The sequence below is a fragment of the Ornithodoros turicata genome, chromosome 2, assembly GCF_037126465.1.
Source record: "Ornithodoros turicata isolate Travis chromosome 2, ASM3712646v1, whole genome shotgun sequence".
Lineage (NCBI taxonomy): Eukaryota > Metazoa > Arthropoda > Arachnida > Ixodida > Argasidae > Ornithodoros > Ornithodoros turicata.
This window is the reverse complement of record NC_088202.1, coordinates 73,981,444-74,001,502: the sequence shown is the minus strand read 5'-3', so window position 1 is coordinate 74,001,502 and position 20,059 is coordinate 73,981,444. Positions and strand designations below refer to the sequence as shown.

Below are 20,059 nucleotides of genomic sequence, written 5' to 3'. Positions count from 1 at the left end.
CGACTCCAAAGCCTGAACATAACGGTGAACTGCAAACTCCCTTTTCCCTCCCACCCACCAACAGCAAAGTCACACATACAACTGAAACCTTCCAGACACTGCCGTTAAGCTCAGATTATCACAGGGCACGAGAACAGGTACGCTGAAAATGGGGTACCATATTCATATCTAGTCATGCATACTTGCAATGCTTACTTCTATGGGCAGTTGTATTCACCCATCCACCCACCCACGACTAATATCACACCCACACCTTAAACCGCAGAGTTCAACTCGAAAAACCCATCGCAAGGTCTCCAAAATTCAATATCTCATCTTCGCATATAAGTCAACATCAAACTCAGCATCGAATCATTGCCCGTCACTCAACATTACTGTCACCATCACATCATTGCTCATAATTCAACATAAAATTCAAATTCACATCACATCATTACCCATCATTCAACATCAAACTCAACATCACATCACATCATTGCCCATCATTCAACATCAAACTCAACATCACATCACATCATTGAATCATTCAACATCAAACTCAACATCACATAACATCAGTGCCCACCATTCAACTTCCATCACATAACTTCATTGCCTATCACTCAACATCACATAACATCATTGCCCATCACTCAACATCACATCATTCTGAGTGATGTGATGGTGAATGATGTCGGTGATGGACATCATGAGTGAATTCGCCGACCTATGGCCACCACAGGAACCAAAAGTTCGTATACCGGGGCCAGCAGGGGATTGCTGCTGCTGTCGCGCAATGCTATGGGGCCGCTCGTGTCGCTGCAGCCCTGCTGCTCCGCTGCTGCTGCTGAAATCGAGGATGAGACCGCCGCCTAATGCACTTGTGAGAGCAGAGATAAACATCATCCTAATGTGCACTTGCCATAAAGCTCGACCTCGCCGAGGAGGTGCCTCTGTGCTCCAGGGGGGAGTAAATGTTGTAACGAACGGCAACTGCGTATTATAAGGGACTATGCAACCCGTGATGCTGCTTCATTTTTAGCAGCGTGTAGCTATTATGTGCTGTCGACGTGTGTAAGACAGGAGGTGTGATAGCTGGAAGTCTAAAGAATACCAACATTAGACCTTGGGTTCCTGTTGGAGCAGTGTTTAATGTGCGACTGCCGCGGTCAGCTGAGAAACAGCTGATTGCCAGCTGAAGAATGCAGCACGTCACGCGGCTCGTTGTCCATCTTCCGTAACGTCGTCGTCATCCACTACATCCCTCCCTCCTAACGTTGTGAATTTGAAGCGTGCGGGAGGTCTCCGACGACGCGCAGGATATCTTCTGGTAGGGACAGGGGGCCGACGATCAGGAGACGCCACGGACGACGACGCAGGGAGGTCATCGTGAGGAAGTACCTCAGTTGGGTGCCGAGAGCTGAAGGCAAGACCCACTGGGAGATCTAATCGACCAGTTGGACAGGTTGTGCTCTCGACATCAGCATTTGGCACATCGTCCGCAGAGATTCTTCTCTTCAAGTGATCAGCGTGAACACGGCGGCGCTTCTTACCCTCCACGTCCACGTCGTATATAACATTACCTATGCGTTCCAAGACGACGCCCTTGATGGACGTTCCCAACGGTGTAGGGGAACTGGTTGAATGTCATCTGCGGCTGAGGCACAAGATTCGCAACTTTTGACTTTGGCTGCGATGTCGTTGTCCAATTCAGGCCACCAAACATACGATCTAGCGAGCATCTTCATTTTGGTGAGTCCTAGATGCCCTTCGTGCAGCACATCCAAGATACTCTTGCGGTACTTCAGTGGAATGACCGTACGCATTCCCAGTAAAATGCAGCCGTGAGAAATCGACAGCTCACTTTCACGGTGTAAGTAAGCAGGAAGTTCCGGCTTGTCTTCCCCAGCAGAACGACCTTCTAGTAAGTGATGGGAGAGTTGGGCAAGCACCGGGTCCTTTGCCGTCTCTTCTGCGATAGAAGACGCCGTTACAGGAAGCATCGAAATCGCTTCTGTCGAAAGAATGTTAACATCTTCCACGTTTGCTATGTTGTCAGTCGCTATTGCACGGTCGAAATCATCATCCGGCCCCTGTGCAAGTCTCGACAACCCGTCGGCGTTTCCCATCTGATGAGTTGGCTTATACTGTATGTCGTATGTATAGCCAATCATAATCAATGCCCACCGTTGCAATCTATTAGCTGCAGTGACTGGTACGCCTTTCTTTGGACCGAAAATTGTGGTGAGAGGTTTATGACCCGTATATAGCGTAAACCGTCGTCCCCAGAGATACTGATGGAACTTTTTCAGTCCAAAAATCATGGCTAACGCTTCCTTCTCTATTTGAGCATAATTCCTCTCGGCTGATGATAATGTCTTCGAGGCATGGTCTATCGGCCGCTCCTTTCCGTCGATCTTATGATAAATAACCGCGCCAACTCCTTCTGAAGAGGCGTCTGCTGCCAAATAGATTGGTTTGCGCGGGTCAAAATGGGTTAGAGCGTCGATAGACGTTAGTTTCTGTTTGAGGCCGTCGAACGCGTCTACGCAGTCCTCAGACCAGCACCAAGGCGTGTTCTTACGAAGTAACTTATTTAGCGGTGCTGACAAGTCTGCCAATCCTGGTATAAACTTGCTGTAGTGTTGGACCATGCCAAGAAACGCTCGCAATTCGGATACATTCGTTGGCTCAGGCATGTTCAACACTACAGAAACTTTCTTCGGAGAAGGGAAGAAGCCTTTTGCTGACACAACCTGTCCAAGGTACTCCACTTTATCTTTCAGGAAGGCACACTTTTACTCTTTCAATACAAAACCATATTCCTTGAGCCTTTTGAACGCAGCTTCGAGATGTTTTTTATGTTCGTCATCATCGCAGCCCGGCGCAATAATGTCGTCTAGATAGCAGGCTACATGATCTATCCCTGTTGTGACTTGCTCCATGGTGCGTTGAAAGGTTGCCGGTGCCGAAGCGATCCCGAAAGGCATTCGGTTAAACTGAAATAAGCCCTTATGTGTATTGATGACTAGTAGCTTCTTCGCTTCTTCGTCTAGCTCCATTTGTAGGTAGGCTTCCGAAAGATCGAGTTTTGAGAACTTTTGGCCTCCATTGAGCTTAGCGAAAAGTTCTTCTGGTCTAGGGAGCGGATACTGTGTGATATCCAGTTGGGGGTTTATCGCTACACTAAAATCGCCACAAACGCGCACTGCGCCGTTAGGTTTAGGTACAACTACAATTGGTGTCGCCCAATCTGAATAATCTACCGGTGTCAGAACTCCATTTTTGCACTGTCTCTCCAAGTCGTTTTCAACCAAGGAACTTAATGCGAACGGAATGGGCCTTGGTTTGAAAAACTTCGGGGACGCGCCATCTTTGAGTTGAACGTGCACTTTGACCTTTTGGCATCTGCCCAAGCCTTTCTTGAACAATTCCCTAAGAGTCTCTAAGGTATTAGTCAGAGAAGAGGGTACGGTATTCAGAGCTCCCACAAACAGCTTGTTAAGATCAACTCCCAACTTCTCAATCCATTCTCTGCCAAGAAGATTTCTGTGGAGAGACTCAGTAACCACAATCTCCAGGTGATGGGTTCGATTTTGGTATGCAACTTCTACCTGCCCTTGACCCTTGAGAGCAATTGGATTTTTGTTGAAACCTTGCAAGTTATACGAAGGTGGACTAAGCTTCGGCTTCCCAAGCTTTATCCATGACTGGTGATTTAGAAGTGTATGTCTAGATCCGGTATCAACTTGCAGTTGAACGTCCTGTCCTAAAATCGGGCAAAGCACAAACCTGCCGTCTCTCTCTTCCGCGAGAAATATATCCGTGACAGCTTTGATTTTCCCTTTTTTCATCCTGGGGTTGTTCTTGCACATTTTAGCGATATGGCCTTTCTTCTTGCACAAACGACACTCTTCCTGACGAAATCGACACGCGCTTTCAGCGTGATTGAAGTTACCACATCGAAAACACCTAACTGGTTTAGAGTCCTTGCTTTTATCTTGCACTTTAGCAACGGATGAACTGCTCGATGCGGTTCCTTCTTCCAGCAGTCGCGACTCCTGTTCAGCAGAAAGTATGCTTTCCGACAGCTTCAGGGCAGCATCTATGGTAAGATCCTTCTCAAGAACTAACCTTGCCCTGAGTCTCTGGTCCCGTAGACCGACGATAAATGCCGTTAACAACGACGAAGCTCGAATGTCTGTCTCAGACTCGTACTCACAGTTCGAGATAATTGCACGTAACCTCGTCAAAAATTGTGCCACCGATTCCGTTTCCGCCTGCTTTGCTGAGAAAAGCCTTGCTCTTTCGAACTCTTTAAAGCGTTTCGGCGCGTAGAATTCATCTAGTTTTTTTGATGAGGTCCACAAACGAGACTTCCGTGACGTCCCTCGGCTGAACCAGCGAGTACAGTAGCTTGAAAGTGTCAGGTCCTAGCGACGTTATGAACAAGTTCCTCTTGTCGGTATCCGTCGCAATTCTGGCTACATCCAATGAATCTTGAAACCTTATCTTATATAGCTTCCAGTCTTCCTTTGTAGGGTCGAAGGTCCCCGGTCCATGAAATCGATGCGTAGCCGATTCTCTTCCTTGGAACTGCCCTTCTGCTGCTGCGTCCAACGTAGTCATCTCATCGCCACTGTGACAGCTGGAAGTCTAAAGAATACCAACATTAGACCTTGGGTTCCTGTTGCAGCAGTGTTTAATGTGCGACTGCCGCGGTCAGCTGAGAAACAGCTGATTGCCAGCTGAAGAATGCAGCACGTCACGCGGCTCGTTGTCCATCAAAGTGTTCCATTCATCAAAGTGGACCATTCATCAAAGTGTTCTCATTGTGCAGTTCCGATAACTTCTGTAGTACCTTCCATTGATTTTCTAATGTGCTTCAATAAACTGTTAATTGTGAGCTTTGTGTTTTTGCTTCGGAGCACTTCCTTATGTCACTTCGACTGGGACGAGTTCAAACAAGTATACATTTGTTTTACATACATTTGTTTTATTTAAATGTGCACATAACGGCATCGAGCCTTGTATGAGCTTTGTCCTGAAATAGAACAGCTAAATCAAACCAGAAATGACAAAGGCATCACGAAAAGAACTCCTGGAGAAGCGTGCCAATGAACCCCTGCGGAGAGCATTGTGATGAGCCGCAGCTCGGGTTTTGGCCGTTGACCTACTCAAATGATTAGTGTCTCGTTAGTGTTCTACGCAGTAGAGTACAAACTGTTATTGTGTTAGCTAGTCTTGATAGCAATATGCGTACAGATCTTAGCCTGGATAAACGCTTACCTCTGTAGGCGTTCACAAGCCACCTTTAGCAAACGACTGCCTTTCCTCTTTTCTGACCATGCTGTCTGGTGTACCTTTGGGCTCGGTACTTGGACCTCTACTGTTTCCACTGTATTACTGTATCTTAAGACCTAATTTTCTCGTACCGGTATCCTACGTTTCACCTCGCCTAGACCACAATTTTAAAATTCTTTTAAATTTTAAATTTAAATTTAATTTAACTTTTTAAATTTAAAAAACTTTTTTTTCATTAGCCATCCGGGAATGGAAGAGCCTTCCACAGTCGGTAGTCACCCTTACTGACCACACCATATTTAAACAGGAAATTGCCCGATTGTTTTGGTTTAGCTTGAGTGTTCCTAACCTTACTTATCTGTATCATGTTCTCTTATTTTACATTGTACAACCTATTATGTACGGTGTGTTCAGTTGATTGTCCATGTTAAGACTACTCACTTTTATACAGTACAGTGTTCCATTGCCATGCTCCGTTTTTTTTTTAACTCAACTATGTTGATATCCCACCTTCATGTAACGCCCGCTAGGGCATTTGAGGTATACAGCGCTATAGCTCAGACAGAAGTAGCTCCTTCAAACGCTTTCGAATTGTACTGTTGTAATTTAATTTTCCACAAAACACAATTCCAAATTTTTGGACCAGTGTTCAAATTTTTGGACTTAGGTAATATAGTCCGAAGTTGGTACGGCGAAGAGAACCAAAAGCGCAAATCGTCTCTTCAAGGAGTATGCAGTACAAAAAACGTGACAGTTGAGCGATGTGAGGAGTATTTGCCGCATTGACTAAACCATCATTACCGACAACAAGAAAAATGTATGGGTTGTCTTGGTATGAGCCAAGTGGTCACCGCTTGGGAACCCGCTGGTGGCTAGCAGTGCCTAGTAAGTATAGCACCTGGAATGTTTGCAGAGAGAGGTTATCGCGATGCTGCAGCTGCGGGCATTGGAATGCTACGTTACATCTTGCAAGCTGGACTGCCAAGTCGGGAGGGCGACGTCTTGCTTCGTCGTGGCGTGGGCCTCCCGACTCGACATGAACAAACGGTCATACTCCGACTTCCCATGTTGGTGGCCGTTGTCTACGCGTTACAGTAAATCCAGTTAGGCCTGTCGTCAGCCCCACAGGTTTCATGTGAATGCTTCAGGCGATGGTTCTCGGAAATACGTATTTCAGCGCTCATAAGCCATTACTATGCATATGTTAAACCCGAACACAACGCAGAATGAAACAATCAAAAATATAAACAAGCAACTTGTCCTTTAATTCGGGTCACTGGATCGTATTTCTTCACGCCAAACCCCAGTGCTATTTAGCCTTACATCCCAACTCATTGCGGTTCTGCTCCTATATCTGACCCATATGTCTGCAAACCATTGCGCGCTATTTGAAATTACCTCCGTATGTTCATAGCAGTTCAACGAGTGCTGTCTCATTACGTCTCGCTGCATCAGCAAGGAGACTGCTAATTTTCATCTCAAATCTCATGCACTTTGGCATCAATCCTTTGGTGCATATCACGAACGTTCAACCAACGTATAGAAACATGCCGAATGTTATAGTTGGTCGATTTGCAATAGTAAACGTTAAATCCTTCAGGCACAGACGTTGAATCACGGTGATTGTTGTGAGAAGGATATGATGCACTTTGTAAAGCATGTTGAAAAGGAACTGCTCGTGCGCAAGAAAAGTACTTCTTCCATAGCTGAACTAGCCATGACTGACGAAAATTGCTTTAAAGAAGCTGTACATCGTACGGAGGAACATACAAAAAAGCCAGGACTGACATTGAGTTGCATACGTTGAGTTGAGACTTTAATAGGGGAAAGGCCTCACTACAACAGCAGCCGATGGAGGAGTCATAAAGTGTGCAACAGAACAGTGAATATCGAAGGCAATGCATATTCAATTTTCAGAAGTAGTACCCTTGGCAAATTGCTTTGCTGTGGATGCTGGAAACAAACCGCAGTTGTGCTACTTGCTGTGATCTTTTTTTTTTTTTTTGTGTGTGTAAGGGCTCTGGAAAGCCAGGAATGCAACGAAGCCGCAGGTCAGACAAAAAGCAAAGGGAGATGTAAAGAGTAAAAGTCGTGGAGGAGACTTGTTTCTATACCCACCTTGCAGAGTACAGGGCTCTGCTGTAACATATTGCTTAGTACGTAATAAATTAAAACTGATTGTTGTCAGCGACTACGTTTGTCAAACGCCCTCTTGGTAGCTCACTCCGCACTTCAGAACATCACCCGAACCAACGAACGGGGAACTTCATTTGATCTTCAATGAACACAGTCAGTTCAATCCCATTGCACTGGGAGCAGACACGGCTCCGCGCTCAGCTGCGCTGGTGGGAGCATGATGTTGCCGTATATGTCCAGAGGGACAGGGCGGCTAGTGCTGTGCAGAGGGAACTGTGCTGACATTCGTCTGGAAAGTCTTCGAAAAACCCAAGGAAAATCTCAGACAGCACAGTCGGTGGTAGGACTCGAACCCACCACATCCCAGTCTTCAGCACGATCTTGGCTACCACCAGCATGGGCCGCCCTACCCGCACGGCCATGCCGCTGGTGTGTGTCCAGTGCACCTCCCTCGATTCTTTCTTTGAGACTATGAGTGTCATATTTAGCATACTGTAAATTCTTTCACTCTGGAGCTGTAAGGAAGGCTGTTCCCCCATCAACGGCCGTCCCCTTGGAAACTCGCTAGAACGCGCAAATAACTGAGAGATATAGTTCGAAAGGGCACTGATCTATGTGTGGACGTTTAACGTTGTCAGTCACAGGACGTTTGAGGCCAGCAACAGCAAGTTATGGGGGATCTTCGCAGACAAACTACTTCACCGCCTCTCAAGTTTTGGTCAATGACAAAGCAGGGCAGGAGGCATTGTCTCTAAAAGGCAAAGGTAAATGATTGCAAAATGGAGTAAAACAGTTGGTGTTGCCTGTTGAGTTGTAAGAGCACCATGATTGCTCAGAGAGCCAAATACTGGATACGGCTTGGCGGAAAACGGAGAGTCGCAGGGGATACCTTGGCGGCGCGAGGGACCCTAGCTACTCACCAATGGCGGCCAGGTCAACGAGTGATGTCGTTATGGGTGCAGGGGCTTCGGAAATTCCTCGTCACAGGGGTGAATTAGAGCTGAAGCTAGAAGGTTGGTAACATATAGAACGTCCCATATACAAAAATAATGAATATAATAAATATTAAACTGCGCGCAGTGCAAAATTACCTGAAATACGCTGCTATGAAAAACAGCTTCACCTTACTCACTTAGGGCAGGCAATGACCAGTCTTTATATCTCACGATGTGAACCGGATATAGCCATATTTAAGTATGGATTGTGCTTCGATGGATTGGATTGTGGATTGGGTAGTGATATATATGCTACTAGAAAATAAATCCACGCCCTGTAACAAGTTTTTCTTACTTAAAAACGTCACCTGGAATAATCAAAATTCGTGCGGATGAACATGGAAATCCTGTTAAAAGGTGCTTTATAGAGAATATCAGGCCGTCCGGTCTCTATGTATGAAAGGGAGGGCGAGACGCCACAGCCAGAGCTCAAGGGGACGGTCGTCCACTTTGTCCCTCACCTTCCGACGGCCCTGCGTGGGTGACTTGCAGCGGTTGAGTGGCTCCGCAACATTTCTTTGGCGAAGCAATCTAGAATTCCATTGCTAAAAGACATATAACGATTCAACGCTATACAGCTATAACGTACCTGAAGCGTTCGAGTTACAAGCAGTTTACCATTCACTTTACAGTTCCTTTAACCCTGTTCGCTCGGTGTTTTCTGGGCTGCAGTGGGCCTCAGGGCAGGTCGAGCACGGAACTCCGGTGGGATTTTACAGCCAAGAACACACTGTCGTGTACTCACACAATGAAAGCAACCGAGACAAATTTCTTCATATTAATTCAACGGTGCAATTCATACGTTCATGGAATGTTATAGCCTCACACGGAGTAAGACAAATATGCTGAACCAGGTTCTTTTATGAAACATCGTCTTCCAGGCAAGGTTTCATGAGGCGGTCTCAAAATACTGGAGGCCTGTGCAATAGGTCGACACGAAACAACGTGTAGAGTTTCCTGAATATGATGTCGACTACTTTGTACTTGAGACTGTTCAGACCGTCTTTATGCTGGCGGATATCCCACTTCTGAAGCATGGTGAATCTGTTCGAAATGCAAAATCTGTGGTCACGGGGGACAAACCCATCGTGGTGTTAGGCCTACTGACCTCGAGGAACTTGGGTCGTCCTGGTCGTGCACAAGCGCTCTATATCTGCCTATGGTGCAGTTGTAGCGGTGCAGTTCTAACTTGCTGTATCTGAGCCTGCGTAAAGAACACACCACCTGAATTTATAAATGTGGTGGCACGGACGACTACGTGTGAAGCGATACTGCTTATCAGATAAGTCAAAGAACAAGGAAAATATTCTCTTTTCGGAATATATCTTACCGAGATGACAAGTCATCGTCTTCTCCTCCCCAACCCCAGTAGATGTTGGAGAAGCCGTTGACTTTCACGAAGTGCTCTCTTCGGACTGCTGATACACCGCCAAATAATGTGTCATAGGAAAGTCTACAGAATGATAATGTCATCTGTCAGTATAGCAGGCGTACCTATTGCCATCGACATCTCCAAGCGAAAGAGAGTCCAGCCGAAGCCAGATCCTCCGGTGTAACTCTGACATGCCTTAGTAATCAATAAACATCCTTTCTGACATGGTGTCAGACACGGGCTTAAAACAAGAAGACTTTGAGAAGAAACAATGTTACAACAAAGGATTACGAAGAAACGCCGAAGAGGACGCCGGAAAAGGCAGGCAAGAAGATACGCTAGCGTGAATCTCGGGACTGAGGGAGATTTGAAAACTCCTAAGTCTCTCGATGTGTCGTCGCAGTATCAAAACACATGGGACGACAGGTTACAGGGTTATGAGTCATATGCCACTGCTATCCAACTGCACAGGAAACCCCCAGAAATCCAAGTTGCTAACTGCTTCATGACGGTTATTTACCCAGATTCGCAAAACATGTTCAGGACGCTTCCCCGGACTGAAGAAGACAAGAAGAAACTGGAAATCTTAAAACAGTAGAACAAAGGTTCAAGGAACACTTCACGCCAAAAGTAAATCACGCCTATACGAAAGATATAGAAGTTTAACGAAACAGAAGTTAAGCAGAAAGAAGGCGAAACGTTCAACGTGTCCCTCACTGCCGCACGGCCTTCAGCACGACCTGGGGTAGATATACTATATACTTCAAGAGAGTATCAATTTGGCAGTGCAACAGCGCCAGAAGTTTTCCAACAAGTGGTTTGCAGAATAATAGAAGGCATGCCAAACACAGTCAATTCCATGGATAACATCCTGCTGTATGCAGAAACAAGCTGAAAGAATGATTACACACAAAAAGTCTTAGAAGCATTGAAAGAAGCTGGAGCAAAGCCCAACAGGGACAAGTGTGTCTTCGACAGTGACTCGGTCAAGTTTCTTGATCACGAAGTAGCTGCAGAAGGACTAAAGATTGATCAAGACAAAATAGCTGCTACTGATCAGAACAGTGCAAGCCAAGGAACAAGACTGAACTACAAAGACATGATATGACATGGTATGATACGGTACCAGTGAATTATCCAGACCTCTCTACACTCCCTAACACTCCCCAAAGTCTGCAGGACACCTCCTAAAAGTATTGTGAGATTGCGCAATATTTCGTCAGAAGCATGTAAAGACACCCCCTGTTGGGAGCCCAGCTGCCCAAATGAACTGCCAGTGTTGCCACTTTATCTCGATCTGAAGTTGCCGAATTCAGTCGCTAAATTCAAACTAGACGCGAAACTCTGCCAAAATTTTCGCCGCCTCTTCAACTAATGACTGATGAAATCTGTTCAGCAATTTAATCAACGCTGTATGACGGTAGCTTTCGTCACAACAATCACCATTTTGCAGAACGACGTCATCTTTTATGCATTTTTCTTTGGCCCTCTTGTTTTCAGTGCGTAGCCCTCCAAAAATGACGTCAGTGCTGCTCTCACAGCTTTTTCAATAAAAAATATACAGGATGAAAAAAACATCCTGTATAATCCCAGCAATCCCGGTATACTACAAAAAGTCGCTAGTCAGAGCGACAACATCGCTAACGTGGCAACACCATTGAAATTTCTGAGAATCATCTCTTGGCAAAGCACTTGGCAAAGTAGCGCGAGGAGGCTCCTCGCGCTACTTAGCGCTTGTGGTACGCCTTCGCCTGTGTCAGTTCTAATCAAGATACGTCGTGGCACGGTGACAAATAATGAGTTGTGGTGCAGGTGCCAGAGTTTCAAGTGACTTTCTCACAAGCTGAACAATGCACCTAAAGGCGGAAACTAAGTTGCAACTAAAATATTTTCTGAGATGGTGACGGCAGTACATGTCTCTGGACTAATGTCATTCCTCTTGCCATTGATCTGCGGATATGTTTCACACGCCGTTACTACGTTACAGACCCTTTTATTTATGCAGTTAGGCAACGAAGCGTACCTGTAATTTGTTTTGTCGACGCACGGTGACATATGTCTGGGAAAATCTGGACAAGTGTAGAGATTGTAGTCTGTCTCGGCGATGAGGTCGATGTCGTGGAATATGAAGCAATCGTAGGGGTACAGTTGCAATGCCTGCTCGAAACCGATGTTAAGGAGCTTGGCCCTATTGAAGACGCCGTTACCTAGCTGCACAGTTAAAGAGTGTGTGCATCAACGAACAGGCCATGTATTCGTAACATGGATCTTTACTCTCGGGTGTCTGGGACCCAGTAGCGCGATCTAGTAGACCACGATAATGACCTCGTTCCTTCGAAATGGCTGAGATGTTCGATTTGAACGCTTCCATCTTATTAAATCCTTCGGTACTGTCTATGAGAGCGTGTCGTGAAATTGTAGTCGCGAGTCCCTCTGTGTCTGTACGGACAACGAGCGTGGCCACCCCAACACTTCTGCAAGGACAATGACAGTGACGTACCCCGGAGTTCGCGGTCCTGCCTTTGGGGGTACTCCCTGATGCATGACCACATATCAACACGTGGTTGATGAGTGTTTATGGCTTGTGAAACGAACGAAAACGAAGCGAAATCCTGCATCGCTTCGATGCGGGTACAAAGTGAGCATACAGACGCGTACCTGTTCTACGATATAGATGCCATAGTCAAGATGTTGCTTGCGAAGCAACTGATGCATGTGATGCAGGAAGACTGGTAGGTGGTGGCTTCTGTTTCGGTAAGGCACCACAACAGCAACACGGTGCCGTGCTCGGCAGTGCTTGGGCATCCAGCGGCCACCAGGCTGGACGTCCGAGAATATGAGTTCCAACTTTGTCGGCGGTACGTCCCACAAGATTGGTAAAACTCCAACTTCACCAAAGAGAAAATGACATTAATAACGCAACAAAGCCAGATCATTCTGACAATTAATTCGTTATGCTTACAATACCATCAATACTGCGAGGCACACGCTTTTCTCGCACAAATAGGACTGACGCAGTACTCAAACCTCCTCTGGCCTCCAAGGATAGACACACATGACTACCGTTTTTAATTTAGTTTGTTCTTTTTTTTTTCTTTTTCTTTTTTACTGTACATGACGTACAGTGTGGGTCCATGGGACGAAAACCTACTCGGAGCAGCTTGACGAGGTCCCGGGCCCAAAAAAATGGCAGTGAGTGCAAACAAGATATAGTAATCAACGATAAAGATGAAAGATATAGTAAAAAAGGAACTGTACACAAAGTGCACAAAACCAGGGGGCTTAATCGCTTCGCACGTTCAACTTAACGGCACGAGACAGCTGAACAAGTCGTTCAGGCTAGCGAAACGAGCAACTTTATCGATGTTTTGCTGTGGTCACAATCTGTGCTCCTCGTGAAGCTTCTTTGTGGCTATTGTGCACGTTACGAGCGCTCACGTGTTGTGATGTCACCGCCCTGAGCGAAGCGTGGGCTGCCAGCGAGGCTGCATTTTCTCCGACCAATAGGACTGTTTTATTTGTTCCGATGGCTCGCATTCTCGTGCTCTCATACATGCTCGTTCCGTTCCAATGTTCGTTCCCATGCTGGTTCATCATCATCTTTTTCTTCCCGTCTCAATATATGGCTCGCTAGTCGTGTAAAAATAATGAACAAAAAGTATGTCCCTGTAAATATAATCGTCGAGCAATACGCAAAAATTGTAAATCATATTCCTGCTCTGACGATGGTGTCGGGTGAGAATGGTCTTAAGTATGACACGATAAGTAGTGTGTGCTCAGTTCTATAGGGCACATGGGAGTCCGAGGCAAGAAAGGGAAGCCGTAGTGATATCAGAAGTATCAGAAGAAAGAGGAGGAGGCTGCCCTTTCTCCTCAGGGAAAACACTTATTTGACTACCTTTATCTAAATTTTTCCTTCAAGCGTGGAAGTACAACGCGCGGCCTTACTGTCAGGCTTCATAAACAGTAGACTTAAAATAAATTCGCAGTGCAATAAAAAGTTTTTCTAGTGAGCTTGAACAGAACGTTAGTGAACTTTTTTTAATTCAGTTTTTAACAGCGTTTTTTTTCTGGCGGACGGAACAATTTCACAAAATCTGTCTCGTTCAGTTGAAAGGCATCCTGATGCCATCGCGTCCATGGGACACGGTTAGCCACTTGTGTGATCGCACAAGCGAAGAATCCTTCCGCCATCTTTCTTTGGCAGCTTCAACGACAGCGAGTCGCCAGGAATAACGAAACGAGGAAGCTTATCGACGCTTTGCTGTGGTCACAATCTCTGCTCCTCGTTTAGCTTCTTCGTTGGGGCTACCGTGCTCGTTACGAGCCCCTACGTGTTGTGATGTCACCGCCCTGAACGCACTACAGCTGCCAACGAGGCTGCAATCTTTTCGGCCAATAGGGTTGTTTAATTTTGTTTGGATAGCTCGCATGGTTTGTCTATGGCTTGTCGTTGTCACTTCTTTCTCGTCTTGATCAGCATCTTCTCGAGAATATCTCACAGCCCTCATGTAACCACTGGTGTGAATACCATAAGGGAAAGGATGTCGTTTTGTATACAGTCGTGGAGCAATACATGTTCGTTTCTGTAGAAAATCTGTTTCTGGAAATCTCCAAACGAAGATGTTTAACGAGTGGGTAGACCCACTCGTAAGGCAAACGATCTCGTTCGATCGTTAGTGGACCGAGAGATTACGCCCCTGCCACGTTAACGAAAAGAACGCGTCATACACCACGTGCTCGAGTTCCCGAGTGCCTCGCGCTTCGTTAGATCATGAGTCATGTAGGCGATGAAGCTTATGAGCACGTGAACACACACATGTCGTTAGGCAGACGACACCGTTGGTCGTTACCCAAGCAGCACAATGTACTGAAAGTCGAGTGCAATGGGGGTGGCCGGTGTGTGTCTTATCAATGTTCTTTAGTTTCACGGGTCTGTTCAAGGTCTTCCACCTACCCGTCCACCCCTATTGCACTCGACTTTCAGTACATTGTGCTGCTTGGGTACACGAGCGAGAGATTACGCCTTTGTCACGTTTACGAAAAAAGGCGCGTCACGCGAAACGTGTCACGTGTTCGTGTTAGCGAGAGTCCCGCCCCTCGTTAGCTCTCGAGCGATGGAAGCGATTAAGCCCCCAGAGCTGTGGTACACTAACAATCATCTGGTAGAGAAAATGTATCACATTGACAAATACGTGGGAAAAAATTGACCCTATAATAAATAGTAAGCAAACAAAATAAGACAGCAGAAAAAAAACTGAAAAATATTAACAATAACGTTTATCCAAGTTCCTTGTTCCTATGATTTACTATAGAAGGGTTATTTGATCTCTCGACTGGCAATCAATAAGCAATGCTTGGCAGACCATAATTTGTTCTGCAGAAAGGTATTTCGAAGAAGGGTTGGTTTACGTATAGCATAAGAAAGTTTTAGTATTTTTAGTCTCTGTACATCAAGGAAGCGATAGTTATGGGACTTCGAAGCAGCCATGTAACTAGCAACAAGTCCGTAAGTATATAATGCTTATAAATAGAAGGGATATTTAATCTCACAAAACTGTAAAACTATAGAAAGATTCGGATATCCATAGTTGTCAATAGTAGTAGTCGTCACATCGGTGCAAAGAATCTTCTTTTATGTCTATCCGGATAACCTGGGATGACCTGTCGCAACCCCTTTAAATAAACTTTGATGATGCATTTCATCAACTAGGTATCCAAATATTGCTATTACGGCACCTAACGACGTTATGAGGCAGTACTTACTCAGGTACGGAACGTCCACAGGGCATGGCTCAGCACTTTCAGTAGCCTCTATAGGCGATTCCCAATAATCCTTTTGATTGCCAACATATTGTTGACCCAGAACATTGTAGCCAATGGTGCCGTCAGTCTTGAAATTGTCCCGTGCTTGCATTGGAACGTGGGACGCAGAGAAGCTTGAAAAGACATCGCAGGCACTGCGTTGTGCCATTCCTTTTTGTAGCCTATCGTTCGAAAATGTTCCCGCCTTGTGTCTGAAATGGATGAAAGGCAGAAACCCTATGGTAATGCAGGCGGCCATCGAGTAGGTGAGGTATTTCTTCCTGAGAAGCCTGGAAACTGCTGAAAAGGGAGTCATTCTGTGCAAGGGCGTCCTCTGAGGCGGCGAGACTACTACTTCTTCTTCTTCTTCTTCTTCGTCTTTCTCCGCAGAGGCGCATAGCACGGGGCAATTGGCCACGGATCGTGACATGAGGGTTACGGTTACGTGAAGCGATGAGAGGATGAGATGAATGAAATGACTGAATAAAAGATGAGCGGGGGAATGGAATGACGACCTGACAATCTACCAAAAGACAGAATGGAAGATGCCGACAGTGGAACATCGTGGGCACGGAGCGGGACGGCTAGGAACATGGCGCGTTGGGATGAGTAGCGCGAACAGTGGAGAAAAAAGTGTTCAATAGTTTCGTCTTAGTGGCAGTACTTCTTCAGCCAGGAGGGCAGTTGCCGCTAGCGAGACTACTTCTTCTTTTTCTTCTTCGTCCCACGGAGAATGGCCATTAGCCCCAAGGGAGATCGGCCAGGGCTATGAGGATGTCCAACTGTACAGGGTGTGTGCAGAAAAACGTGACCCGCATTTAGGCACATAGCTTGTTGCCTACCTAACTAACGAACTTCCGGTGGCGCACGATGGCGCATTTATGCGTGCGAAATCTGTAGAAAAATTGTGGAAGCCATACCCAGCTTAAAAAATAAACGGAACAACGAAAACTTCGGCTTCCGTGCATCAGAATAGGGCAACATGGTGGACAACAGGGTGTATGTGAAAGGGCAACACGGTACACGTAGGAGAGTTGTGTTCAAGTTCCGCTAGGGGAGCTATCGGTGCATAAATCGAAACGATGTCCCACATGGATGCTCATCGGCAGTACCCCTAGCGGTGCCTGCACATAACTCTCATGAGACCGAAATACACTACCATGCACTGTCATGACCGCCCTATTCTAATGCATGGAAGCCCATGTTTTCGCGCTCTGTTTATTTTTTTACACTGAGTATGGCTTCCAGGATTTTTTTTTTAGCTTTCGCACGCATAAATACGCCGTCGTGCGCCACCGGAAGTTCCTCGGCTAAGTAGACAACGAGTTACATGTAAAAATGCGGGTCATGTTTTTCTGCACACACCCTGTACTACGACTTGACGGCGACAATTTGGGTGGAGAATGTGAAGGTTGGTGGAGAATGTAATGGTTGAAGTGGTGTAGGTGCTAAGTTCGCTTGTTTTGGCTCCATGGCACAAGGGCAAGCATCGTGCATGTAGACAGTGTAGTAGAGTCATTGTGTAGTAGTCAGTAGTCAGAGACTGGCGAGACCACGACCTCCTTCTTCTTCCACCACTAAGCACAGTGACCACAACCTGGCAATAGTTGGCCATTGGCCAGTTGGCCACGGAGAATGGCCATTTGCAACAAGGGAGATCGGCCAGGGCTTTGAGGTTGACTACCTATACTATGACATGACGATTACAATCTGGGTGGAGAATGTGATAGTTGAAGTGATGGAGGTTCTATGGCAACTATTGCCATTCCGCTCGAGGAGCAACAACAACAACAACTATTGTCCAAAAAGTTTCCCGCCTTGTCTGAGCAGGCAGACCTCACTCCTCTTCCTTAGAACATCACACCACCACCACCACCACCCAAAAAGTGCCATCACCCATGTCCAGTTATTTTGCATAAGTCACATGTAGAATCATTGTAGATGTTATGTCTTTGTGTGTTTGATCGTAGTTTTACATCCCTCTTCTGCTTCGACCCACGGAGAATGGCCAGTAGCCACAAAGGAGATTCTTCTTCTTCTTCCACCACTACATACAGTGGCCACTAGCCACACAGGGCGATTGGCCAGGGTTCCAGGGTGGCCAGATTCAGGTAATTCAGGGTTCTTCTTCCTCTTTATAACCAGTAACGAAGAGGTATGGCTGTTGTTGTTGCTTCGCGTTCTTCTTCTTCTTCTTGCTCCTTGTCCTATGGCCTTGGTTCGCGAAGGAAGGTTGGCCAGGGGTCGTAATACACAAAACATTAGTGTTCTAAGCTTACGAAGACACACAAACACACTTTCGCTCTTTGGACAAATCTAAAGACGGAGTGATTGTTCTATAAAATATAGAATGCCAGCGGTAATATAGCTACACCACCTCCTATTGGTCGCTCCAAATGATAATATTGCCGGTAACGACACAGTAGCTCCCATCCAGGATAGAGGCAGGTATGACGAAGGCGGTCATAACGGGGACACTGGAGTAAGAAGTGCTCTACGCTTTCACCCTGACCGCAGTCTACGCACGCTGGGGATGAGTGGTGGAGAGATTTAAAAGTACAGCTAGACATCTAGCGCGTGTTAGACAAACTTCATGCTCGCGGGAGGTGCAGCAGCCGGGATAATCCGAAACTATTATAATGGACGTGTAAATTACTTCGATACGTTCTTCCGAAATGAGAAATAAAGTTGGTTTGGCAGTCGGGGACTCGTTAGTTACCAAAAAAGCTGGGAAGCTCAAAACAAAACCGAAACTTCCTGAAGGTTCCCTCTCCAGCCTCCTTTACCATGCGTGACGTCACCGGTAGTCGCATGTGGGCCACACTGATCTCGATTGTAAAAGGCTGGATCGCGGATAGGGAGCGCGAGCGTGAAGAAACCGGCCGCCATCTTACTGTACCCACAACAGTCGCCGCAGCGATCATGGCAACTTCTTGCAATTACGGTCGTACCAACCGTACTGGCAAGGTTACAGGGCCTAAATTTATACAGGTGAGTCACTCTTCATCAAGGAATAAATAGGCGTCCATTCTGTATATTTAGTTGCCCATTATGAAGTGTTTTTTTGCCCAAAACGAGCACTGGATGCAGGTTGCTTGATCGCTCTTCCGACGTTCAATCGAGCACACTTGCATTTTACCCTGCGGCAAATACAGTTTGAGTACATAATATGCTTGAAAGAACATGTTACACTACACAGGTAGTGTTGTCATCAATATATGTGCAAGCACTCGAGCGCTTTTTTGCATGCATTGCTTGCATGGTACACGGTGTTCTCTGCGGAAGCAAGTGCCACATTCATTTCTTTGAATTACCTTCGCGCACAAGTTCGGTATTACGTCATAATGAGACCAAGATTGTCACCTTTTTTCATGTATTGGTATTGTTTTGTGCCTTGGTTTGATTTGTGACAAAGAATCCTACGCAACGGTGGTGTGGCGCGACTTGAATAACGCCTTTGTGTCTGAGCTGTATCGTCAGCTTGTTACGATAGTAATAATTTGTAGCGTGTCGTGCTATTTGTAGCAGTTTTTAAGGCAAGAGTGGTCTCTCAATACAGGTTTCGTCATGAGGGCTACCCAGTGAATAATCTGTGCAGTGTGATACGGCTGGGTGTACAGGTAAGTATCACTTTCCTCATCCACTGGTTTCTACTTTACAGGAAGGAACAACCTCAGTGCACGCACTGTGGATAGCCTCTATCAGTTTTGCATATTTTCTTACATGTTCACATCAGAAACACACCTTAGACTTTAGGCTCCTTCACCCAGCAATATAATAATTGGAGATTATAATTCTTTTTAGAAGAGTTCCCCATATTCTTTTGAGAATAGTTTTTAATCTTTTTAATTTTTAGAAGGATACAGGGATTGTAAACCATGTTTTAAACTGATGTTTTAACATTTGTCCAATGCATTTATTAAACAACATATTCATTTTTAACTGGTTGCACCCAAACCAATGTTCTGATGTATTATTTCCTTTGTTGTCGATGCGCCATAAAAATTTGAATAATCATCATCAATGCAGGTTACTTCACAGCTGCCTCGACATACTCAAGAAATGGGTGCAGAACCTGCGTAATGCCCACAAACTTTGACTACCACAGCACCTCCAGAAAGTAAAGGCATATGTGTCACATGGGATTTTTAAAGGCATTCACAGTATATAGTACCTTGTATGAACTGTTGTAGATCTAAGCAGCCTCTACAGTACACTCTCAGATATTAAAACTTGTCAGGGAACTGTGATAATTGTTTCAGTTAATAGGCATGCACATATACGCTATAAGAAGAAAATTATTTATTGAGAATGCACTTCTCTGGCTACTCATGTTGTTTACATCTACTGTTGATCACATTCATTTATCACATATTATATTCTTATATATTATTATTATATTATCACATATTTGATCACATTAAATTTAAAATTTAGCATATATGAGAAAATATCAGGAGGAAAGTTG

The 20,059-nt window shown here is 45.6% G+C and overlaps 2 protein-coding genes across 2 annotated transcripts; both read right to left on the bottom strand.

The window, feature by feature from the left end:
• Nucleotides 1-2,777: 2,777 nt before the first annotated feature.
• Nucleotides 2,778-3,854, bottom strand: LOC135384770 (uncharacterized protein K02A2.6-like). Its single transcript, XM_064613956.1, has one exon. The coding sequence runs from the start codon at nt 3,852-3,854 to the stop codon at nt 2,778-2,780; it is 1,077 nt and encodes a 358-aa protein (XP_064470026.1).
• Nucleotides 3,855-9,257: 5,403 nt separating this feature from the next.
• On the bottom strand, nt 9,258-16,036 carry LOC135383717 (beta-1,4-N-acetylgalactosaminyltransferase bre-4-like). The gene is made up of 6 exons (XM_064613064.1): nt 15,553-16,036; nt 12,445-12,674; nt 11,810-11,997; nt 9,745-9,867; nt 9,523-9,618; nt 9,258-9,458 (listed from the first exon to the last, which is right to left on the bottom strand). The coding sequence occupies exons 1-6, from the start codon at nt 16,019-16,021 to the stop codon at nt 9,317-9,319; spliced, it is 1,248 nt and encodes a 415-aa protein (XP_064469134.1). The 5' UTR covers nt 16,022-16,036; the 3' UTR covers nt 9,258-9,316.
• Nucleotides 16,037-20,059: the final 4,023 nt, after the last annotated feature.

What these genes read in the sequence shown, in the direction of transcription:
- LOC135384770 (XM_064613956.1), bottom strand. Translation starts at nt 3,854, where the DNA reads ATGTGCAAGAACAACCCCAGGATGAAAAAAGGGAAAATCAAAGCTGTC.
- LOC135383717 (XM_064613064.1), bottom strand. Translation starts at nt 16,021, where the DNA reads ATGTCACGATCCGTGGCCAATTGCCCCGTGCTATGCGCCTCTGCGGAG. An exon ending in TGTGGACGTTCCGTACCTGA is followed by an intron (nt 12,675 to 15,552) that starts GTAAGTACTGCC and finishes TCTTTGGTGAAG; the next exon opens with TTGGAGTTTTACCAATCTTG. An exon ending in GACGACCCAAGTTCCTCGAG is followed by an intron (nt 9,459 to 9,522) that starts GTCAGTAGGCCT and finishes CATTTCGAACAG; the next exon opens with ATTCACCATGCTTCAGAAGT.